Raw genomic sequence first — 25,736 nt, 5'->3', positions numbered from 1 at the left:
GGAAGTGGGGGGGGCCTCCAGGACCGAGGAGCGCCTCCACCTCCACCTCCAGACAGGAAGTCCTGACGGAGACGCAGCTACCGGACTGTAGGTTTTAAACTTGCCACCCTCCACCTCCTCCTCCTCCTTCTCCTCCTCCTCCCGTCTCCTGCCTGCTAAAAGGAGGACAAACCACGAGGGGAGATTAAAAATAAAAAATAAAAAACGTGACGGTGGATCTGCTTTCCAGATATTCTCCTCATGTCATTAAAGCCATATTCTCGCGAGGTTTGTTCCTCCCGTTTCTGTTCCGTATCGTTTCAGTGATTCTTCTTCTGCGCCTCTTTCTCCTGCAGCTGATTCTTCTTCTGCGCCTCTTTCTCCTGCAGCTGATTCTTCTTCTGCGCCTCTTTCTCCTGCAGCTGATTCTTCTTCTGCGCCTCTTTCTCCTGCAGCTGATTCTTCTTCTGCGCCTCTTTCTGCTGCATCTGATTCTTCTTCTGCGCCTCTTTCTGCTGCAGCTGATTCTTCTTCTGCGCCTCTTTCTCCTGCAGCTGATTCTTCTTCTGCGCCTCTTTCTCCTGCAGCTGTTTTAATAAAACACTTCTGTGTTTCTGAAGCGGACTCCGGTCCCAGGTGGTTGTTTTACGTTTAGAGTGATGAGGCATCGTAAGTATATATATGAATATATATACATATATATTTTTTGTAAATATTGGAGAGTATTTTTCATGTCTGGAGAGTAGATCTGCGGCCGAACGGGAAGGTGTTCACGCTGCATGTGTCCGTTTCTACTCGATGTCGACCAGAAGAAGAAGAAGAAGATTAAAAGAGGTGAAGACGTTCTGCTCACAGCTTCCTGCATCCGGCTGACGTTTGTTTTCTTTACCGGAAACTGAGTTAAATGACAGAATATGGCTTTAATACCCCCCCCCCGTGTCTACCGCATGTTTGTGTCGATGGAGCCTGATGGTTGTGTGTGTGGAGCGTCATGAGTCGTGATGTCTTAACAACGTGTAATAAAATCATTTTGTTATCTTTTATACAACTAAACACGACGTGTCGCTGTGATTGCCTCAAGGCGCTGGATCCAATCCCCACTTCCTGTTGCTGAGCATCTCTCTCGCTCTCACCCTCCCCTCTCTCACCCGTTTCCTCTCACCCTCCCCTCTCTCTCTCACCCTTTGTATTTCTCTCTCCCTCTCTCACCTGTTGCCTCTCTCCTCTCTCTCTCACCCTTTGTCTCCCTCTCTCACCCGTTGCCTCTCTCCTCTCTCTCTCACCCTTTGCCTCTCACCCTTTGTCTCTCTCCCTCTCTCACCCGTTGCCTCTCTCCTCTCTCTCACCCTTTGTCTCTCTCCCTCTCAAACCCGTTTCCTCTCCCTTCTCTCTCCTCGCTCTCTCTCCCATCTCTCTCTATCTCTCACCCTTTGTCTCCATCCCTTCCCTCTCTCTCTCTCATCCCTTCCGTCTCTCTCTCTCTCTCACTTTGCCTCTCTCTCTTCTCTCTCTCTCTCTCTCATCCCTTCCGTCTCTCTCTCCCATCTCTCTCTATCTCTCACCCTTTGTCTCCATCCCCTCCCTCTCTCTCTCCCTTCTCTCTCTCTCCCTTCCATCTCTCTCTTCTCTATCTCTCACCCTTTGTCTCCATCCCTTCCCTCTCTCTCTCTCTCTCTCATCCCTCTCTCTCATGAGAGACTCCCCCCCCCCCCTCCATCTCTCTCCACTGATTTGTGGGCAAAATGATGGATGGCCAAGAGACGCTGATTCCTTTCTTGCGGTGTTGTTGTTGTTGTTGTTGTTTGTGAAATACCGAGACAGGGGGTGAGCTTCTCTCGGCTCCCGTGGGACCAGGCGCTGCTTACAACCAACAGAAATCCCTATTGTGCCCAATTAAGAATAGCCCCGCCCCCTTCCCGTCTGTGTGATTAATCGTTTATATATTCGCTGTAACGGGGTTTGAGAATTTTATTTTTTTGTAGCTCAGCAAAAGAAAAAAGAAGACAAAAGTATTTCGATGCAAAAAGAAGATAGAGAGAGAGATTTATGATGCGCAGAAATATGAACCTGAAATAGTGTGAGGAATGGTTTGCCTCTCAGGCTCCGCCCCCTGGGAGCGAGGACACACCTGCCCAGCTGCACCTGCTCTGCTTCCTGGGGAGAGGATCTCATGGAGGGGCCGAGAGATGATGGACCCAACATAGAGAGAGAGAGAGAGAGAGAATTTTGAAAACCTTTATTCAAAGAAAACTTCGAACCACAATAAACCAAATTATTTCCAACCCTCTTCTCTCCTCTCAACCTCACCCTGCTGTCCTATGACCGTTTCTCCCTCGTCTCTCCTCTCCTCCTCATCTTCTTGGTCTACACCAGCCCCTCCCTCCTCTCTCCCCTCCTCCTCTCCCTCCTCCTTCCATCTCCTCACCCTCACCCTGCTGGCCTGTGACCGCCTCCCCCTCTCCTTCCTCACCTTGCTGGACTGGACCAGTGCCCCCCTCCTCTTCCTCCTCCACAACCTGCTGGGCACCCCCCATCTCTGCCTGCTCTCTCTCTCATCCTGCTGGGAGCCCCCAGTTCCTGCCTGCTCCCTCTCCTCCCCCCTCTGGGTACCTGCAGTCTCTGGTTGCTCCCCCGCCCCCCCCTGGCTCCGCCCCCAAGGAGCCGCCCTGCTGGTGTTCTGCTCAGCAGCTCTCCACCGGTGGCAGTCTCTGGCTCTGTGCCCCTCTCCCCACAGATGAAGCACCTCCCGTTCCCTGAGGAGATGTAGATGGGGTAGTTGTGCCCGCCACCCTGATGAACACCCGGAGGCAGAGCTCTCCACCCTGATGACCACCCGGAGGCGGAGCTCTCCACCCTGATGAACACCCGGAGGCAGAGCTCTTCACCCTGATGAACACCCGAGGCGGAGCTCTCGACCCTGATAAACACCGGGCGGAGCTCTTCTCCCTGATGAACACCCAGAGGCGGAGCTCTCCACCCTGATGAACACCCGGAGGCAGAGCTCTCCACCCTGATGAACACCCGGAGGCGGAGCTCTCCACCCTGATGAACACCCGGAGGCAGAGCTCTTCACCCTGATGAACACCCGGAGGCGGAGCTCTCCACCCTGATGAACACCGGAGGCGGAGCTCTTCTCCCCTGTTGTTCAGGATCATGGAGAGATGCCTCCGGTGGGACCACACGTGTTTCATCCGGGAGGATTTCCACCCTGAGGGGATCTTCCTCAACCGGGACACCACCTTCCCGTGCTTCACCAGCTCCTTTAAGATCACCTCCTCTTGTATAAAAGGAGGCACGTTGGCCACGGTGACCCGAACCGACGGTGTGGCCAGCGGCGCCACCGGCACATACATGCCCCTGATGACCCGCCACCACCACCTCGTTCACTTTATCCACGCTGTCTAAAAACAGCACCACCGCTCCGTTCATACGGGCAGCGGACCGCACGCACCCGTCGCCAACCACGTCGCCCACTGCCAGCCCCACCTCCTCCTCCGAGCACGGGAAACTCGGCGCCACTCTAATGCCGTGTTCCCTCGTGAGGAAACTCATATCCTCCATGACTAGCTCCCCGCTAGCTCCCCGCTAGCGCCCCGTTAGCTCGCCGCTAACGCTCACAGACACACAAAACAATCTCTCCGTGAACCCACACACTCACACAGACAGTCGGGTGAACCCACATACACTCACAGCAAACATACCTGGAGACCCAGTCACTCTTTAGCGTGGAAAAACCACCTTTAAACCAAGCAACTCTCCCCTGCTCCACAACCACACGTCCTCTCACGCTGAGAGAGAGAGAGGGAGAGAGAGAGAGAGAGAGAATCTGCGCTGTTGGGTTCACCCAGAAGTCAGGGTTCTAGAAGTCAGAGTTCTAGAAGTCAGAGTTCCAGAAGTTAGAGTTCTAGAAGTCAGAGTTCCAGAAGTTAGAGTTCTAGAAGTCAGAGTTCTAGAAGTCTGACTTCTAGAAGTTAGAGTTCCAGAAGTTAGAGTTCTAGAAGTCAGAGTTCTAGAAGTCAGAGTTCCAGAAGTTAGAGTTCTAGAAGTCAGAGTTCCAGAAGTTAGAGTTCTAGAAGTCAGAGTTCTAGAAGTCAGAGTTCCAGAAGTTAGAGTTCTAGAAGTCAGAGTTCTAGAAGTCAGAGTTCTAGAAGTCAGAGTTCTAGAAGTCAGAGTTCCAGAAGTTAGAGTTCTAGAAGTCAGAGTTCTAGAAGTCTGACTTCTAGAAGTTAGAGTTCCAGAAGTTAGAGTTCTAGAAGTCAGAGTTCTAGAAGTCAGAGTTCCAGAAGTTAGAGTTCTAGAAGTTTGAGTTCTAGAAGTTAGAGTTCCAGAAGTCAGAGTTCCAGAAGTCAGAGTTCTAGAAGTCAGAGTTCTAGAAGTCAGAGTTCCAGAAGTTAGAGTTCCAGAAGTCAGAGTTCCAGAAGTTAGAGTTCCAGAAGTCAGAGTTCCAGAAGTCAGAGTTCCAGAAGTCAGAGTTCTAGAAGTTAGAGTTCCAGAAGTTAGAGTTCTAGAAGTCAGAGTTCTAGAAGTCAGAGTTCTAGAAGTTAGAGTTCTAGAAGTCAGAGTTCCAGAAGTTAGAGTTCCAGAAGTCAGAGTTCTAGAAGTTAGAGTTCTAGAAGTTAGAGTTCCAGAAGTTAGAGTTCTAGAAGTCAGAGTTCTAGAAGTTAGAGTTCTAGAAGTTAGAGTTCCAGAAGTTAGAGTTCTAGAAGTCAGAGTTCTAGAAGTCTGACTTCTAGAAGTTAGAGTTCCAGAAGTTAGAGTTCTAGAAGTCAGAGTTCTAGAAGTTAGAATTCTAGAAGTTAGAGTTCTAGAAGTTAGAGTTCCAGAAGCTCCTCTTCTGTCGTTGGGTTCTTCTCGTGTCCCTTCGGTCTTTTCCTCCTTCTTGAAGAACGTCTCTTGTCTGGGCGACTGTGGGTCACTGGTTTGCAGATGATCCCGGATCATCACCAGACGTCATCAGAGGTCACCAGAGCTCCCCGGAGGTCCCCAGAGGTCACCAGAGGTCACCAGAGGTCACCAGGGCCATTGACACACACCTCCTGCTCTGCTTCCCGGCTGCTCTGCCTCTTTGTGTTTCTAATCAGAGGAAGAGACCGTGAAATCTATCCATCACATTAGTGTCTCCTGGTGTTTACTGCTTCTCTCTCTCAACATGTGCCCAAGAATGCTTCTCCAGCATGTATGAATGACTACCGACCGGTGGCCCTCACCTCGGTGGTCATGAAATGCTTTGAGAGGCTGATAAAGGACTACATCTGCGCCTTCCTCCCTTCCTCCATGGACCCGCTGCAGTTTGCTTATCGCCCAAACAGATCCACAGATGATGCTGTCTCCCAGGTACTGCACACCACACTCTCTCATCTGGACAGCCAGAGGGGGGGCTATGTGAGACTGCTGTTCATTGATTATAGTTCAGCTTTCAACACCATAGTCCCTCCAGCCTGGCCGGCAAGCTGATTGAGCTGGGACTGAACACCCCCCTGTGTGCTTGGATCCTGGACTTCCTGACCGCCAGGCCACAGGTGGTCAGGGTGGGCAGACACACCTCCAAATCCCTCACCCTGAACACAGGATCCCCAGGGTTGCGTCCTCAGCCCCTACTGTACTCCCTGTACACACATGACTGTGTGGCCAGGTTCAGCTCAACACCATCATCAAGTTTGCGGATGACACAGTGGTGGTGGGCCTGATCTCCGACAACGACGAGAAGGCCTACCTGGAGGAAGTTGCTGATCTGTCACTCTGGTGCCAGGACAACAGCCTCATCATGAATGTCACCAAAACTAAGGAGCTGATTGTGGACTTTAGGAGGGTACAACAACAGAGGACGTACTCACCACTGGGGATTAACGGGACTACTGTGGAGAGGGTGAGCGGGTATAAATACCTGGGAGTCCACATCACCGAGGATCTGACATGGTCAACGAACACAGACACTCTGGTGAGAAAGGCAAGGCAGCGCCTCTACCACCTCAGGCAGCTGAGGAAATTTAAAGTTTCCCAGAGGATCCTTCAGTCCTTCTACTCTGGAGCTGTAGAGAGCGTCCTGACAGGAAGCATCACAGCCTGGTTTGGCAACTGCTCCGCTCAGGACAGGAAGGCTCTGCAGAGAGTAGTGCGTTCGGCTGAACGCACTATTGGAACTACACTCCCCACCCTGCAGGACTTGTACACCAGGAGGTGCAGAACCAGAGCCGGCAGGATCATGAAGGATCCTCACCACCCCAACAACAGACTGTTTCAGCTGCTGCGGTCAGGCAGGCGCCTCCGTAGTCACGCTGCAAGAACAGAGAGACTGAGACGGAGTTTCTTTCCTCAGGCCATCAGGACTGTGAACTCCGACCTCACCAGGACCCCCACATAGACCCACACAACTGCCCCTCTTAGGCACACACACACACACACACACACACACACACTTACTGTAAATATTGTGTTGTTTTTTATTGTAAATAGTGTGTACTTGTTGCCCTTGCACATTCCTGCTGAGCATTGCCACTTTCATTTCACTGCACACCCTGTGTGTGTATGTGACAAATAAAACATCTTGAATCTTGAATCTTGAATCTTGAACATGGGGGGGGGGGGGAGGGGGGGTAGAGATGTGCATCCTGACAGAGCACAATTAGCTCTGTCACCTCCTTTATCTTCACTCTGAGCGTTGCCTCCTCTTCCTCCTCACACCATCTCTTCCACATCCCAAATTATCCTCCTGGCCTGGTCATCACCATCATCACCATCACCATCATCATCTCCATCATCATCATCTCCATCATCATCATCACCCATATCACCATCACCATGACTACAGGCCCATCGCCCTGACCTCTGTGGTCATGAAGTCCTTTGAACGCTTGGTCCTGTCACACCTCAAGACCATCAACGACCCACTCCTGGACCCCCTGCAGTTCGCCTACAGAGCCAACAGGTCTGTAGACGATGCAGTCAACATGGCCCTTCACTACATCCTCCAGCATCTGGACTCCCCAGGAACCTACGCCAGGATCCTGTTTGTGGACTTCAGCTCTGCTTTCAATACAATCATCCCGTCCCTGCTGCAGGACAAGCTCTCCCAGCTGCACGTGCCCGACTCCACCTGCAGGTGGATCACAGGCTTCCTGACCGACAGGAAGCAGCACGTGAGGCTGGGGAAACACGTCTCAGGCTCCCGGACCACCAGCACGGGTTCCCCCCAAGGCTGTGTTCACTCCTCTCTGCTGTTCTCCCTGTACACCAACAGCTGCCCCCCCAGTCACCAGTTCGTCAAGCTCCTAAAGTTCACGGATGACACCACCCTCATTGGACTCATCTCTGGTGGGGACGAGACCGCCTACAGGTGGGAGACTGACCACCTGGTGACCTGGTGCAGCCAGAACAACCTGGAGCTCAACGCTCTAAAGACAGTGGAGATGGTTGTGGATTTCAGGAGGAATGCAGCCCCACCCCCCCTCTCATCCTGTGTGACTCCCCCGACGCTGTGGAGTCCTACCGCTTCCTGGGCTCCATCATCTCCCAGGACCTCAAGTGGGAGCTGAACATCGGCTCCATCACCAAGAAGGCCCAGCAGAGGATGTTCTTCCTGAGGCAGCTGAGGAAATTCAACCTGCCAGGGAGAATGATGGTACAATTCTACACGGCCATCGTTGAGTCCATCATCTGCTCCTCCATCACTGTCTGGCACCCTGCAGCCACAGCCAAAGACAAGTGCAGGCTGCAGAGCATCATCCGCTCGGCCGAGAGGGTTATCGGTTGCAATCTGCCTTCCTCCAGGTCCTGTTCACTTCCAGGTCACTGAAGCGGGCCGAAAGATTGTCGCTGACCCTCCCACCCTGGACACTCCTGTTCGAGTCCCTCCTCGGGAGGAGGCTGCGTCCATCAGGACAAAGACCACCCGCCACACCAAAGCTTTTTCCGACGGCGGTCGGGCTCATCAATGGACCCGGGACTGACTGACTGTCACCCCAGGACTACCACCTCTTCTTCCACCTTCCTCTCTCCTCCTTCTTCCCGCTCCTTCCTCTTCCTCCTCCTCACTCCTCCTCCCTCCTCCTTCTTCTTCCCTCCTCCACACACGTCACTTTAACATGCACTTTAACTAAAACACACCACTTGAAGCACACACCCAAACACTTCACATTATTTGTTGTCTTTCTGTCGTGTTGATTGTTGTTTGTTTGTCATGTCCAAATGTTGCACCTTCCACCAAAAAAAATTCCTCGTTTGTTTGTGAAAACATTCCTGGCAATAAAACTGTTTCTGATTCTGATTCTGATTCTGATCATCATCATCATCACCATCAGCATCATCACCATCATCAGAGTAAATCGATCAATTATTCACAAAAGGAGTTAATGGACGGAAGAGGAGGAGGAGGAAGAGGAAGAATAAGAAGAGGAGTAGGAGGAAGAAGAATAAGAAGAGGAGGAGGAGGAAGAGGATAAGGAAACCATGAAAGGTGGATTCTGCTTCAGGAATATTGAATACAACCACTGTGTGTCGTGTTTGCCTGTAAACACACCGTGATGACAGGACACACACTCACACACACACACACACACACACACAAACACAGACACACACACACACAAACACAGACACACACACACTCACACATGCACACACACAAACACAGACACACACACACACACAGACACAAACGCACACACACACATGGGTACATAATGATGTGAATGAAGTTCAGCTTGCAGTTCTGTGACCTCTCTCTCTTACCCTTTGCCTCTCTCTCTCCCTCTCCCTCTCTCCATTTGCCTCTCTCTCTCTCTCTCCCTCTGTCTCTCACCCTTTGCCTCTCTCTTTCTCTCTCGTTCCACCCTTTTCCTCTCTCGCTCTCTCACCCTTTCTCTCTCCTCTCTCCCTCTCTCTGTGATAAGACCTGATATAATTAATAATTGACCCGCGAGTTTCACGTCTCTTACCGGGGATCACTTCCTGTTTGATAAATAGCTCCATTACTCTTTTTGGGGGGTAATTGATTGTAATAAAGTGTGTTGTTGTTGTTGTTGTTGTTGTGTTTACCTTTAAAGGTGATCCATCTGTGTGTCGTGGTGTTGTTGTTGTGTTGTTTGTGTGATGCTGCTGCCCTCTGCCGCCGGGTCTGCAGAGATCTTTATTTTAAATATATGCAAAGCATTGAAGTGAACTTCCGTGGTTCCGTCGCTAGGTGGCGCTGCGGTCATGGTCCATGAGCACGTGAGCATTTGCTCAGTTTATCGTGTCGCGCTTTGACTTTATTACATTTCATTTGACAACCAAATTAATTGTAAACACACATTAAATTAAATTAACGTGATCAAAATAAAAGACTACACACGTCATCACTGCGTCCTGACGTCATCTCGTTGTGACGTAAGCTTCTTACTTATGATGTTCCTGATATGTTGTGTTTTTTTTTAATCTTAACCCACAATACCGTCACACTTTGGTTTAAAATGTCATATTTTAAAAAGCAACATATAAATAAAACTTTGAGAAGAAAAAAATAGAAGATTTTTAAAAAAAAGATCCTCCAGTAGGTGGAGAGTTAACCTGACTCCAGGGGTCAGAGGTCGGGCAGGCTGGGCCAGTGACCTGCCTGTAGGAACATGGTTCTTTTTTATACAGCCAGGGGCGCGGGGAAAAACGTGAACAAATAAAAATAAATAAATAAAAATACTTTTCAATTAAAATTATATTTGAAGAAAAAAATAAAACTCTCGTCAACATTCAACATGTGTACATATAAAGTAGAACCTGCCAATCGAAGCTCAGCTCTCATTCATGTTCTATTGTTGTCCCTTTCCCAGTGACGCAACATGCACAACGTTTTATGAATGGTCATAACGGATGAAGCATGTGCCACGCCCCTTTTCTATGGCGGTGTTTCCTTTCATCCTGATGGAGGACCAGAGAGCCACGTGGCTCTGATGAGGCCGCTTACCGGGCCGTGCACGTCATCATCATCCGGTCGCCGTCTCGCGCGCTGTGTTCTTTTAATCACGGGTCAGTGACACCGGGCGGTGCTCATAATCACCCCGTCGGTTAAGTCACGCGCTGCCGGGCACGCGCTGCACCTGTAATCAAAACGAGTTACGAACCCTGGAATTACAAACACGTCTTAAAAACACTCGTTTTTTTATTATTTATTATTGTTTTGAAATAACAACAACAAAAAGGCACAGCAGGTGGTTTATATCTTAATATAAAAAATAAAAAATAAAGTGCACATCTAGAAAAACATTTCATCACGAGCTCGTGCACGTTTCATCACGTACATTATTAATGAGTGCGGTGGTGAAGTGAGGGATCAGCAGGCCGTAACAATAGCCTCACCCGCACGACCTGACACGCCCCCTTAAATCGATTAGACTACACGACCGAAAATGTTCTGCACTTCTTATACTTTGACTCTGGAGACGTTTGTGTCATCTTTTTATGACCTTTTTCAAAATATTATTTTTTATTTTGAAGGTCCCTGCTGCTCGGGTCTTTACTTCCTGTCACCTGTTTGCGACCACACCTGTCATTAGTGCACCTGCACTTCTTATACTTTCTATGAACATACTATTGGATGACCTTTTAATTACCTTTTTTCATAATATAATTAACTATTTTCATAAGTCTTATGTTTTGTTCATCGTTTTATTTTGAAGGTCTCTGCTGCTTAGGTCTTTACTTCCTGTCTTCTTCACCTGTTTGCGACCACACCTGCTTGCGACCCTTTTTCATAACATAATTAACTATTTTCATGAGTCTTGTTTGGTTTATTGTTTTATTTTGAAAGTCCCTGCTGCTTGTGTCTACTTCCTGTCTGTTGTCTTCTCTGTCTGAAACAAAAGGTTATACAGAATAATCATGCACTGTGTATAATGTGTCATGTGACCATGTCGATACAAATGTACAATGTCAATATATTATAAAAACAGTATAAACTGCACTTAATGTGTCAAAACAGAGATTTTACATCTGGTGTTACCAACTATATATATTGGAAAAACTATGTTTTATATATAATGTATACAAATGTTTTATATATATATACAATATATAAATATGATGTATAAAAATATTCTAAATATATATTATATATATATGATATATACAAATATATATAAGATATATGTAAATATATTTAGATATATTAAATATAAATCTGTATTATATATATTGTATATGAATCTATATTATATGTATATATAAATGTACATAATATACACTGTATATATATGCGTGTATACAATATATATTGTATACATATATATTATATATAAATTCATATACTTATATAAATATAAGTATATAAATATATATATACAAGTATATAGACATGAATAGATATATGCAATATATATATATATATAAATAAAAATAATGCAGAGCAAATGAGAGCTTTAAGTCGAGGTCTAAGACGAGTCTAGAGATAATCAGTGATCCTGAATGAGCTTTAAGGGTAAATAAACACAAAGTACACCAGAAGCCTTCAGAGAAAAACAAGGTTATGTTCTAAGACTTCACAAAAACAAAACTAAATGTTTTGCAACTTGTTCTTGCAACTCACTGGACCATCATTATTTTTAATTAATATATATAATATAACTTTATATTATATATAATATATGAAGTATATATTAATATGTATTTTACCTACATAGTATATATTTTCATAAATGATCATTTATATATATAAAATCTAAATATATATATATACACACGTTTAGATATACCAATTTAATACACAAACATATTGAAAACAAGTTTAATCAAGTTCCATTTTCTCAAATAAAAAAAAAGGGACTACACACAATCTTTGAGGCTTTACAAATAGTATTACATTTTATTAATATATTTTCATAAAACAAGTTTAAGACTGTATCAAAAACTCAGTAAAAACATTAGATTTGTAACCACTTTTTCTTATGGTGATATCAGATATGAAATGTACATAATTCACACGTCGTCGTTTCTTTGTTCCCCAAATCGTTTTGAGATAATGCATTATTATTATTATTTATTCTTTGTGATGGGTTCTTTTGTACCGTCACAAACTATAAAGTATGTATTTTTTCTTCCATGATTGCGATCATAAATCTAGACATACGATTAAAAAATAAAACCCCTACTCCGGCCCTCCTCCCGACTAGGTTCACTTATGACACTATAACGTAATTGAGAGTTGATAAATTTCACAGGCACACGATTATGTACACCCCCCGGTCCCCGGGCCTCACCTGCACCGCGAGGCGGGGGCAATAAAGTACTCTAGGCCCCGCCCCCCACTAAGACAGTGGCTCCACCTCATTGACCGCCATCCATTCTCACCCTGCCGTGAAGCGCAGCTTCTCATTGGTCGCTTTGTTATTGTTGCAGCAACCACACACGGATATCGCCTTGGCAACAGCAAAACCAGTCGTCTCACAGGCAGGTTTAGTGACACACACTTATTTGTAACTTCATTAGGCTACATCCTAAAAACAGGCCGTGTGAAGTCCTTTGTGATCGAGAAATATATATATAATATTTCATATATAAATATCCAAATATATATATACATATTAATATATATATAAATATATATATGTAATATAATACCGGAGGAATCTTAGTCGTCATGGCGAGCTCAAGGATAAAAAAAGAATTGCAAAAAAATAAGAAAATCTTCTCTCCTTAATGGACTAAACCACTCACTCTGTTCATTTCAACACTAGACACATAGTGCAAGGTTTAACAAGAAATTGCATAAGTGCAAGGTTTGCATGTTATTGTCAAGGGGGAGCGAAGCAGAGGAGAGGGAGGGAGCGAGATCAGAAGAAACAAACCGGTGTGTGTGTAAAGAAAGTGTTTCATGCTTTCAGTATTTCATTCCCTCCAGAAATAACAGGTGCAACATCTTAGTAAACCTAGCCGAAGGACAGATACGAGTGATACAGAACTCATAAAGATTAACATTGCAATGAGGGTGTGGGGGGGGAGGAGGAGCCTCGAGTCTGTTGTCATGGTGACAGAAAAAAAAAGGCCCAGCGGGCTTCAGTCTTTCCTGCGTCTTTATTATTTTCTATACAATAGAAATAGTACATCGTTGAAGATAAAATGGACTCTTCTTGGCAAAAAAAAAAATGTTTAAAAAAAATATGCAAGAAGTCAAAAGCGGATTTGAAGAACGACAACAAAAAGTACGAACTGTACCCCGTCCGTCTGCCCTGTGCCAGTAGTTGTAGTACTTGTAGTGGTACTTGTAGTGGTACTTGTAGTGGTACTTGTAGTGGTACTTGTAGTGGTACTTGTAGTGGTACTTGTAGTGGTACTTGTAGTGGTACTTGTAGTGGTACTTGTAGTGGTACTTGTAGTGGTACTTGTAGTGGTACTTGTAGTGGTACTTGTAGTAGTCGTACGACAGTGTCTTCTCCGTGATGGGGTGTGGTTGTCTGCTCCTCTACAAAGTCAAAGCCTTAATTCAACACATGTAAAATTACTCCTGTCGTAGTTTCTTTTTTAACGAGCGTACCCACAATGCACCGCTTCCCGAAGCGAAGGCCCCGGGGTCGTTAGGGGGGCACGTAGGGGGGCGGGGACCGGTACGAGGTCATGTTCTTGGGCCGGGAGCCCTTGCCCTCGACGGGCACGGTGAAGGGCGGCGGCGGCTGGTAGGGCGGCGCGTTGGGGTCGTCGTCCTGGTAGAGCGCGTAGTCCTCCAGCAGGTCGCGGTCCAGCAGGGCGCCGCGCGGCCCGGCCACCGCCGGGTACTCGGGCGGCGGCAGCGGCGGCTTCTCCTCCTGCAGGATGAGCGGGATGCTGGAGGACGGCGGCGACTTGGAGTCGTCCAGCTCGTCGGCGAAGATGATGGGCACGCCCTTCTTGATGAAGGTGGCCTGGTCCTCGAGGGTCAGCTTGCCCTTTCGCTTCTTGCGGTAGCAGACCATGGCGACCACGCCGGCGACGAGCAGCAGGGCGGCGACCACCACGGCGGGGATGACCGTGTGCAGGTAGACGTCGTCGCCGCTCCGCCGGCCCGTCCCGGGCATCGGCGTGGCGGCGGCGGCGGGCGGGGCGGGCGTGGCCGCCGCGCCCGGGGGCACGAACATGTAGCTCTGGCATTTGTTGGCGCCGCGGACCGAGACGCCGATGGCTTTGAACTCGGGCGCCATGGCCTTGGCGAAGGCCGGTCTGGGCGTCCCCTGGGGGTCCGAGATCCGGGCGCCGAGGGCGGCGATCTGCTCCTTGGGACACGGGCTCTGCGGCAGGCTGTTGTTGGTCCACTCCACCACGATGGAGCCGCGGCTGATGCTGCGCAGCGTCACCGCGCTGCTGTTGCGGTCGCCGAGCGCGTACGCCAGCTTCTTGGCCAGGAGGATCTTCTTGTGGACGTCGCCGCTCAGCGCGTCGGGGTCGCCGTGGAAGCGAGCGGCGAACACCGCCGGCGGTTTGTCGCGAGCCGACCAGCGGTTGACCCGGACCTCGAAGGCGTCCATGATGCTCTTGCCGCCCTTGTCCGTGGCGAGCATGAAGTACTCGTGTTTGCCGGCGTGCCGCTCCTCCGCCAGGCCGTACAGCAGCTGGATGGTTCCGTTGAACTGGATCCACGACGTCTCGTTCACCGCCTCCCGGGGCGTCCGCTTCAGGGTCAGGCGCAGCTTGTCGGCGGTGCCGTCCTCGCGGTCGTAGAAGGTGTCCGGCGGGATCTTGACCTCGAAGTACGTGCCGACCCAGGCGTTCACCTGGTCGATGGCGTTGCGGATCTCCGGGTTCTGGTTGGGGGTCAGAGCGAGAGCGGGGGCGGTGGTGCGTTTGGGCGGTTTCGGCGTGGTGGACTTGGGCTCCCGGGGCACCGGGGTGGAGGTTTTGACTTTCTTGGGTTTCCGGGTGGCGGAGGGTTTGGGTCTCTTGGTGGCGCTGGGCGGCGTCGGCAGAGCGGTGGCCTCCGCGACCGTCGGCCGGGTCGCGGTGGGCTGGATCGGCATGGCGCTGGTGGTTCCGAGCACCCCGGTGGGTTGGGGGGGTCCGAACGCGGGCGTGTGGGCGATCTGATCTCGGACCCTCATGGTGGGCTTCACCGGAAGAGGCAGAGGCCCCCGGACGGGCGGGGCGGAGTGGTCCGTTGCCGGGGCGATAGAGGGCGAGGTCGGCGTGGGGACGACCCGTACGGGGGGCTCGGGGTGAGAGGTCGGGGGCAGCAGGGAGGGCACCGGCGTGGGCGTGTTGTGCAGCTGCCGCCGGACGCGCCTCCCCCCGTGGGGCTTCTTGTTCACGATGTGCCAGCCCACCACCGGGTAACCCAGCGCGGCCGACAAGGCGCCGTCCTTCGCCGCCGACCGGACGCCGTCGATGTCGGGGATGGCGCCCGGGTCGAGGGCGCAGCCCAGCTTCCACGACAGGAGCGCCCCGTTCTCCACCACCTTCTTGGCGTTGCCCGGTCCGGCCATGAACGCCGACATGTCGAACAGGCGGTTGTTCACCACGGGCGCCACGCGCATGAGCTCCAGGGCCACGCGGGAGAACGTCCTCATGACGCCCAGGAGGCCCACCCGCTGCTCGGCCGCCATCTTGGTCAGGTCGGCGTCCAGGATGACGGTGAGGACGGTGACGAGCTCCTCGGGGCCGCAGGCCGGCGGGGCGAGCGGGGCGGGCTCGGCGTCGGCGTGTTCCTCCGGGAACACTTCGATGGAGAAGACGGCGCTCGAGGACACGGCGTTCTCCACCGGCTCCTCTCCGGACGCCACGATGTGGTGCACGCCTTTATCCCGCTCCAGGGCCACGCCCCTCAGGACGCAGCCATCTCGGTCCCAATACAGCCAATCGGGAAGCGTCTCCTTTCCCATTTCCGTGAGCTACGGGAGGAAGTGCAGAACAAAGGAAACAGAATCACCGTTTTGTACTGAGATGTTAGTCGAGACAGAAAGGGAAGAAAAGTCAATAGAATAGAATAAATCACGAGCATTAAACGGGACTCAAGTGACATCTTAAAAATACTTTGTTTGACTAGGAACCTTAAAATAATCTGACCGAGAACAGTCAAATTAAGTAAATATTGGAAGATGTCAAATGGAGAATATATCCGCATCCATAAACCCTGTTTAGAGGTTTGATTTTGAACTAGTTGCCGGTTTTATAGGAGCGAGAAAACCCCAAAACAGAATGGATGAATGCAAATCTTTCACATATCTATAACCCCCTCCCCCCCATATTCCATTCAGTTCATCAAAAACTCGCCCAATATGAACAGGAAGCAGGAGTGAGCTTCCATTGATAACCGTCAGTCATCGCTCTTCATTCTCAGTTATTACAGCATGACAGGAAATATCATCTGCATCAGCACTCGGGCCAAAAATAATAATAACCTCGTCTCGTTCAGAAATCAGACGGGAACAAATTATAACGACGCCGGCTTCAATCAGCAGAGATACGGTGATCAAAAACTGAGGGAATACTATATATATATATATATTAAATATAATATATGTATGCATCCATGTATGTATATATATTAGGGCTGCAACAACGAATCGATCAAATCGATAAAAATCGATTATTAAAATAGTTGGCAACGAATTTCATTATCGATTCGTTGCGTCGCGCGATTATTACGGCGCTCAATAAGTCACGGAGTATAAACAAAGTTGAGTTGAGCGCAGAGCGGCGCAGGAGAAACAAGAGCGGAGCGAGGACAGGACGCTGTGTTGTGAGAGCCAATCAGCGCTGAGCTGCTCCTCTGTTGATGAATCTAATTGGCTGCTGCTGCTCACGTGGCGCTGGATGCGGAAGTCCTTCACGTAGTCGGAGACATTCACGGAGCTGAGTGCGCCTCCGGGTGACGTCATGACCCCAGACACCAGGGCGCTACATGTCACGACGTGTGTGGCATTTCCACAAGAGTATAACGTAGAAAACGTGGTTATTTATTCCGTGGCGGATAGCGGAAAATATTTTTCCACGGAGATAAGCCACGACGCCACTCTGAGCGCTGCGCGTGCAGACAACATTTAACGGAGCAGCGCGTGCGCTCTGATCGCTCTTTTAATGAAGTATCGATACTAAAAATATGCTAAATCACATTGTGTTTAACGTACGGGTACTTTGTTAGTATCGCTACACCGTGCAGCGTGACAGCAGCAGATGTAGCGGAGTAACATTCAAGCTAACCTAACTTCCCAAACGCTGTCGACATCTGAACGCTGATTGGCCGAGACGCGACACGTCCATCAAAGATGTTTTATTGCGAAGAAGAGCACCACTTAACATTTTTTCCACGTCTCACTGTAATCTCAACGGCAGCGGGCCAGGTGAACAAAATAATAAATCTGAACCCGTCGCTGATATTGTTCAGGGGGCCACATGGGGACCACTGCTCAGGAGAGGAGAGCTGTCAGTCTGTTTGTGACGGGTTCATCACCATGGTGACCAGTGAACACCAAATTTCCATGATTAAACATTTTGTGAAAACTGTCCATACGTGACAAAGTGAGAAGATGTAGTATTTAAACTAACAATGAGAATTCCAAAGCATACCGGATATATAACATGTAAATTAACATTTGAATAAAACAAATTTGCATTACTTTTCCAAATATTTTGGGATTTTATTTTTTCAATTACTTTTCTAGGCCTGTTAATAACCATTTAAAAATTCCATGACTTTACCAGGTTTTCCATGACCGTACGGACCCTGTTTTGAATAAAGGGTTGAAAATTAAAGTTTTTTTATCCGATTAATCGATCAAATAATCAACCGATTATCAAAATAATCGTTAGTTGCAGCCCTAATATATATATTAATATATAATATAAATAAATAATATATATATATTATAATATATGTATGCATCCATGTATATATAAATATGTAATATAAATATTCATATATATTATAATATATATTTATAGATAACATGAATTTATAAATATAAATAAAATAAAGAAAAATATATATATAAATATATAGATTTTTTTTCTACAGACAAAGATTAACGTCGTTTACCATAAGCGACATAAAATAACAAGAAAATAAAAGGGTAGTTAATGTGTACACACCCCTCTGTCCTACCCATTATTCAATATATTACTATAAGCTCCCTGTGCTGGGTCAAATTAAAACTTACAAAAAGGGCCAATTAAATATTAGTAATGTAATTACCGACACCGTTATCCACGTGGAACTCGATATTAAATACCACGTTTAAAATCAACAGCTGGAGCTCAACACGTGGATCCAACCTTCGGGTCACTCACGTGGACGTCACAGGTTGTATTTGCCGGTCCCGGTGGAACCCTCAGCTGGAACACCTGGCCCACGACGGCCGAGCAGTCGGGGATGCCGGTGTGCGCTCCCCCGTTCTTTGCGGAGGAACCTGGGATCTCCGCCGCCGGTCCCTCGCCGACCGCCGCCGCCGCAGCCCGGAGCTCGGCGAGCACGGAGGACTGCATGGAGGCCTCCAGCTCCACCGGCAGCATCTCCACCACGGCGTCCTGCCGCTCCGGCACGGCGCCGCGGGCCACCGCCACCACCATCATCATCGTCGTCGTCATCTTCATCAGAGGGACGGTCCTCGCGCCTCTCCGGTTACAGTGCATAGCGAAAGGCCGTCGGTCCGCCCAGCAGGTGTCCGTGAACCACATGCAGCCCACGTCGGCCCGGTGACTCGCCCGGGGGCTGGACTCCCTCCTCGCGCTCGGCTCACAGAGGATTCAGTGGTGTCTCTCTGCCGTCCTCGTGATCCATGAAGAGAACGCCGGCAGCCCGTTAGACGGCCATGTCAGCCGGCTGCACGGGGGAAAGAACAGTAAACACGAGTGTGACAAGAACAAACAGTAAACACGAGTGTGACGAGAACAAACAGTAAACACGAGTGTGACAAGAACAAACAGTAAACACGAGTGTGACAAGAACAAACAGTAAACATCCCGCAGACAGTGACAACACTCGCACGGTAAACGTTCTGGTTGCAATGTCAACACATCTGCCCACGACTCCATTTATTGAATATATAAGAACAACAACTGACGCTCCGTGTGGAGGAGGTGGATCTGAGAGTCTCTTATCCAGAGGAAAGGAGCTAATACAATATCAACTCTACCAAAAGCTCTTATATCTTAAAAATTGACCAGGATAAAAGACTACATTTAAAAACCGGATAGAGAGGGGAGCGTGGCGAATTAAAAAAAGACGTGAAAATGTGGTATTGTTGGATGTTCCAATCCGGCGGCCCGGGGGTCTCGTTGAGCCGACCCGGTTCACCTCAGGAACCAGAACCAGGCAGCGGGTCACCCGGCGGCCGGGAATCCTTAAATCAGGACTGGCACACAAAGCCGTGACGTCACTGAAGGAGCTTCAGCCCAGAGGAGCTACACTGAGGAGGGATTAGGACACACACACAACCTCGCCAACACACACACACTCTTTAACCAACCACACACCCTCTAACTAACACACACAACACCCTCTCTAACACACACACGTGATGATTCATAGAAGAACCAGCTGGTAACTGAGCGCTGCAATGCGATCTCACAGGAACCAATATGAATGTTTTTAATCACCAAATAGATGAATTGACCCCAATAGTCTCTCCCTCCCTCTGATCGATCATACACATTTCTTTTTTACTGTAACAGCTGCAGCTCTTGATGTCTGACATTCAGAACACATATTTTTATCTGCATCAAAATCCATAACATTTTAATTCAGTTTTTCTTTCCCCCCCGTGTGTGGAACTGTTGTTTTTAACCTTTAAACCCCTATTTAATAAGGTTAGTTGACAATTCATGTATTCTAAAAAAACAAAAGGCTTATTAAACAGTTGAGTGACTGAAGAGGGACGTCCAGTGGAAGCGTCGCTGCGTGTTGGGATCAGACTCCCTGTGGAAACCGTCAATAACAATCAGAAAAACCTGCAGCTCCTGCACACATTTCTAATTTAATATATCGTACGTTGCAAAGGAGACGAATGAAAGGATTAAATATATATTATATATTCTTTTGACCACTTAAACACTTAACATAGGCTTTTGTAATTGTGTGTTGCATGTAATGTACAATTTAAACATATTCAATGATAAATCAGCCTTTGGAGACGCAGATAAATAAATAAATCAACTGGATAACTGTATTGTTTAGTTCAAAATCATCTTTGCCAAATCAATAGCCAGCCTCAGTTCAACCTGACCAACAGCTACGTGTGCAAATATATTTATATATAAACATATCACCGTCCACAATATTCTGATCTGATTGGACAGAATGGAAGATGCAGGGTTCGTACACATGTTGACCAATAGATGTCCAGGACTTTAAAGCAAATGTCCTCCTGTACATGTAGTGCGTCACGTCTGTAGATCTAAAAAAATCAATAAATATAATTATAAAAAACAAAGAAATAAGTTTTTGTTGTAATGACAATTAATAACCACAAAGAAATAAGAAATCAATTAAATATTATTGTTTGATTTACGTTTGTTTTTTGTTCATAAAACCTAAGAAAACACTTTTAATCTGGAGACTGCCGTAAGACTATTATTTCCAATTGCAAAAATTGCCGCCAATGAAATTTCCTCATTTTGAAATATTTCAACTTTGCCCAGAAATTCGCCCGACGATGCCGAGTTCTGACAGCCAATCGGCGTCGAGCTGCTCCTCCGTTGGTGAATCTGCTGCTCTAGTGGAGCTGGAGAGACGTTCGGACGTAGAGGTGAAGGTCACCGCGCTGTGAGCCTACGGGTGATGTCATATATAAATATATATTAATGTTATGAACCCGAACACGAGGCGTTACATGTTCACACGTGTCAGGGACGTCCTCAACAGGTATGAAGCAGAACTTGTGGTTAGTTCCACAGCGTAAAGCCAGAGATAAGCCCCGCCCCCTCTGAGGCACGATTGAAGCGAAGCGCCACCAAGTCCAGGGAGTAAACTTTTGGTGGGAACGCGGCGTTAGTCACAAACGGGCGGCGAGTAGCGAGCCACGCCTCGCCGAACTCACCCCTCCGCCGCGTTGAGACACGCGGCTCGTGGCTCTCACGGGAACAAAAACACAGGAAGTCTCTCTTCTCCTTAAAGAGGATGAATCTTCAAGCGTAACGCTCCATTCATCCATCAAGTTGTGTTTATATGTAAAACACAAAAGCCATAAGCCTGATTTAATTCAGAATGAGCACACCTCACCTCAGGCTGTTGCCACACACACACAGAAACACACACACAGAAACACACACATACAGAAACACACACCTGAGCATCAGAGTAAGCTTTCTTTCCATAATGCGGCCGTAGATTTTATCGCGTTCTCGTCTCACAGCGTGCGAGTGATTAACACGATTCACACGTCGTCTCGTTGGGGCGATACGAAACGTTGTAATGCGTCGCTTTAAAAGCGGCGCGCTAATGAACGGCGTTGCCGTGGACGCGCGTAGTAAAGCGCGTGATGAGGACGAGTCATCGAACGGAAAAAAAAAAAAGAGCCAACAATCGAGACGCGACTCGACAAGATGGGAACGACTCCATTAAAATATCGATATCCGGTTCCAACGGGATGTAATTCACTTGTGATCCACGTATTGATCCGGGTACAAAGAGAAGTCGGGTTTACTAATCGATGAGCTGGAACGGAGGATAAACGGCACATTAACGCCGTCTGTGTCGTCACATTAACGGCCCTGCAGGCTCTTCATGCGGGTCCTTCTCTAAATCACAGAGACGTCTTTCAGCTTATTAAAAACCGGCGGCGGCGATTCTCTCAACAGTCATTAAAATGCTCCAACTACACAAACTGACGGTAAACTATATAAACGGACACGGCCGGTCAGACTGTCCTTTAGCTTTGAAAGCAGACCAGGAATGCTCCCAATAAAAACCAGTCAACATCCAGACTCCTCCTCCCAGAAGGTATTTATGATCTATTATGCCGTATATACATGAACAGGTTCATCCACATGACCAATGAACAGGTTCATCCACATGACCAATGAACAGGTTCATCACATGACCAGTGAACAGGTTCATCCACATGACCACTGAACAGGTTCATCCTCATGACCAATGAACAGGTTCATCCTCATGACCAATGAACAGGTTCATCCACATGACCAATGAACAGGTTCATCCACATGACCAATGAACAGGTTCATCACATGACCAATGAACAGGTTCATCCTCATGACCAATGAACAGGTTCATCACATGACCAATGAACAGGTTCATCCTCATGACCAATGAACAGGTTCATCCTCATGACCAATGAACAGGTTCATCCACATGACCAATGAACAGGTTCATCCACATGACCAATGAACAGGTTCATCCTCATGACCAATGAACAGGTTCATCCACATGACCAATGAACAGGTTCATCCACATGACCAATGAACAGGTTCATCCACGTATCGACCAATGGGTGTCCAGGACTTTAAACCAAACGTCCATGACCAAACATTTGGTGGATACATGAAAAAGTAAGAAAATGTCATATAACCTTAAATTACCTAAATGAATGAGGCAATAGTTTAATTAAAAGAATTAACATTAGTCTTTTCAGTTAAACGTTCATGAGCAGCGCGGAAAAAAAGTGCGAGTATGAAAGAGTTTACACCGGCTTATATTTAGAGCGTCTTACTTTTAAAAGCATATTAATTATTTGAAACTCAGCGTAAATGAAACATATGAAGATAACAATTTCCGTGACTTTTCTCCCCCAGGACTTTTCCAGTCCTGAAAATAACCATTTTTAATTTCCATGACTGTACGAACCCTGTATATATAACTTATTTGATTTGTTTTTATCGTGTAAATGTATTCCTGAGGTACTTGTCAGTTTGACATTGGATTCCTTATGAAGTGCTCTTTGAAAAATAATTCAAAGAAACCTCCTCGTACGTGATAGTTACCGAGCACTTTGTTTACACTCCTGCACCTCGTTTGGATGTGAAGCCGACAAGAGTTCAAAATACAAAAGCAGTCTGGGAAAAAGTGGATTAAAAAGCATTGGGTAGAACTTAGAAAACTAAAACCTATACTTCAGAGAACACATGAAACATTTGAGAAAAATAAAAACTTTCCTTGATGACAGTGCTTATAAAAAGGGGATAAGTGTGCCTTGTTGTTATTGTCATGAACATTATATATAAAATATTTAAGACACGTAGTTTGACAAGTACTAAAACAAAGGTCATGTGGAAGTTTTATTTCCAAGATTTATACGCAGAGTTGAGTATAATACTACAAGTTAATTACCCACTAAACACCAATTAAGGCCTCATTGTTTCTATGAGGAGCCATTTTTATTGTTTTAGTAGACAGCGCGGTGACGCACACACAGGCTTGTGTGTGTGTGTGTGTGGTTTCTGCCCATTGTAAATTGACGCCTCCACAACTGGGTGGTGGTGGTGGGGGGATGCAGAGAACATTTACAACCACGGTATCCATGCTTTCTTTCTTCAGGTCAACAGTAGTTAAAAGCTTCGAAAACCATCAAAAATAATTAGGACTCCGATGCACAGTGGCACTCAGGGCCAATTGAATTGACGCACCACATCCAGCAGCCTCTGGTGCATGAGCTGAATAACAAACATATCCACGAGACAAGCTGGCTCTGCGATTGGATGTTTCCCTTGTGTTGCACACACACACACACACACACACACAAATATGTGAAGAGGAAACACAAACTCGGCCTAGGCTTAGTTAAAGTCTAACCTGGCATGATGACCTGAGAGTTACTTGTTTAGGTTAATGCCACAGGGTGATGGGGGTGGAACTACTATGGCGACAGTGTTAGAAGACACTTTGGTGTGTGTGTGTGTGTGTGTGTGCATTTCTTCTATGAATCAAAAACACTGAAGCGAGAGTAAAGTTACGAGTGTAAAACAATGTTTCACTCAATCTCTGCCCTGTGAAGCTGCTTTACCCAACAAGTGGCACACATCTGATAAAATAGCTGTTGTGATGCACTTTGCTGGTTGATTGTTGCACACAGACACACACAAACACGTTGGATGAACCAGCCCCTGTATCATTAACAAAGATGAGGAAACCCTGTTTTTAGTTGGGGGGGTTTTGTTCGTACTATTAAACAAAATCCCAGACGGCACTCACAGCGAAATGTTTCAGGGTTGACATTTTGCGTTATTGCGTCCCAGTAGCCGGTTCTTCACAGCGACCCACTGGAACCTTAGACAGAGAAAACAAGTGAAACGTTAGCTTTAAAACAAGTGGAACGTTAGCTTTATAACAAGTGAAACGTTATATAGAAAAAAACAAGTGAAACGTTAGATAGAAAAAACAAGTGAAACGTTATATAGAAAAAAACTGAAACGTTAGCTTTAAAACAACTGAAACGTTAGCTTTATAACAACTGAAACGTTAGCTTTATAACAACTGACACGTTAGCATTAAAACAAGTGAAACGTTCGCTTTATAACAAGTGAAACGTTAGCGTAACCTACTGAGACGTTAGCTTAAGCCAACTAACAAGTTAGCTTAGCTCCCGGGCCCGTGTCATCCTCCCACCACCCCTAATGCTTCATTCTTTTGTCGGCGAGGCCTCGTGTTCAACATGAACGCCTCCTTCGCCGCTCAACCTTGCTAAATAACTCCACGGGCCCCCACGACCAGCGGACTCTCGTCTTCACGAGTGTACGAACCCCTGAAGAACCGAACCGAACCGGGCCCAACATTTACCGTTAAGCGCATCCGACGCTCGCGCGCGAGGAGAGGTGCACCTGTTTTATTCTAGGCGGAAGCGGAGCCGCTTCGCCGGGGAGAGCATCCACCGCGCGACCGGCCTCGCCGGAAGAAAAAAAAACACACCCGACCGACCGCAGCTAACGTCGGCTTGTTTCAGACGGCACTGTCGGTGGAAAAAAAAGATCCGTCGAATCCCGAGTGGAATGAGCGAAGGAACGAGCAACCGTCGGCCACCATGAGCGTGGGGGGTGGGGGGGGGCTAACCTAAAAGAAAAGCTAGCGTCGAGTGTGACCCAAAAAAAAAAAAAAAATAGCCGGGGTTTACCTGTCCTGTGTCGGCGGATGCGTGTGCGTCTGTGTCGGGTGCGAACGAGCCGACGTCCGCACTCACACAAATGCCGCCGTCGTCATGCGTGTGTAACATTTATTTTTATTAAATATAGACGCAGACCTGCTGAACACATTCCCCCCCCCCTCCATAAAAAATGCAGACTGACCTTGTTAGCGAGCTACCGTGAGCTAACTCGCGCCGTGATGCCTCCTCTTCCACCCGGAGAGCGACTTGCAAAATGCCATTAAACATGCACTTTCTCTTCTCCCCACCTCCAGCGGCACAGACGAATATCTTCTTCTTTTGTCTTGATTGTTCTTCCAAAGTAGAGTATCTCGGGCACAGTCCCCAAAAAAAGAAGGAGAAGCAGAAGAAGGGGGGAACTGATATCTCTTCTCCCCTCCCCTCCTGATTTAGTTTATTATACAGATAGTTGGGAGTTATGTCGGCGGTAACCCCTCCCTGGCTGCTCGGTCCTCCTCCAGACAGGTCTACAGGTTGAGACCCGTCGGGGGCGTGTGTGCGTGCGTGCCTGCGTGCGTGTGTGACTCCGCCTACTTTTGTTTTACTTTGTATTGGAAACATGCAGGTTTGCACTTTTTTTAGGGGGGGGGGGGTTAGGTGCACAACATACTTGTTTTATAGGTGCACAAAATAATGAATATTTTGTGCACCTATACATATATGTGTATATATATATAGTATACTTTGGGGGGGGGGGGGGTTTGATGCACAAAATATTTGTTTTATAGGTGCACAAAATATAGA

General features: G+C 47.5%; 2 protein-coding genes across 2 annotated transcripts in view; one reads left to right on the top strand and one right to left on the bottom strand.

Moving 5' to 3' along the window:
* The window catches only part of LOC130199224 (metabotropic glutamate receptor 7), a 76,925-nt gene extending 75,893 nt beyond the window's left edge, over positions 1 to 1,032 (top strand). The window contains exon 10 of the mRNA XM_056422530.1: positions 1 to 1,032. This exon is cut by the window's left edge and continues 107 nt beyond it. The gene's annotated coding sequence lies outside the window, so the exon portion shown is untranslated.
* An 11,449-nt stretch (positions 1,033 to 12,481) lies between these two features.
* dag1 (dystroglycan 1) lies at positions 12,482 to 25,414 on the bottom strand. Its single transcript, XM_056422531.1, has 4 exons — positions 25,135 to 25,414; positions 24,047 to 24,121; positions 18,193 to 18,724; positions 12,482 to 15,794 (listed from the first exon to the last, which is right to left on the bottom strand). Exons 3-4 carry the CDS (start codon positions 18,577 to 18,579, stop codon positions 13,515 to 13,517), a joined length of 2,667 nt encoding a protein of 888 aa, XP_056278506.1. The 5' UTR covers positions 18,580 to 18,724; positions 24,047 to 24,121; positions 25,135 to 25,414; the 3' UTR covers positions 12,482 to 13,514.
* Positions 25,415 to 25,736: the final 322 nt, after the last annotated feature.

This window comes from Pseudoliparis swirei, chromosome 9 (assembly GCF_029220125.1).
Source record: "Pseudoliparis swirei isolate HS2019 ecotype Mariana Trench chromosome 9, NWPU_hadal_v1, whole genome shotgun sequence".
Taxonomy (NCBI): Eukaryota; Metazoa; Chordata; class Actinopteri; order Perciformes; family Liparidae; genus Pseudoliparis; species Pseudoliparis swirei.
Note: the sequence above shows the minus strand (reverse complement) of the source record. Positions and strands in the feature narration are given on the sequence as shown.

Coding starts and splice junctions, on each gene's coding strand:
- dag1 (XM_056422531.1), bottom strand. CDS start 18,579: ATGTGGTTCACGGACACCTGCTGGGCGGACCGACGGCCTTTCGCTATG. Junction 15,795..18,192: donor ATACAACCTGTGACGTCCAC/GTGAGTGACCCG, acceptor TTCCTCCCGTAG/CTCACGGAAATGGGAAAGGA.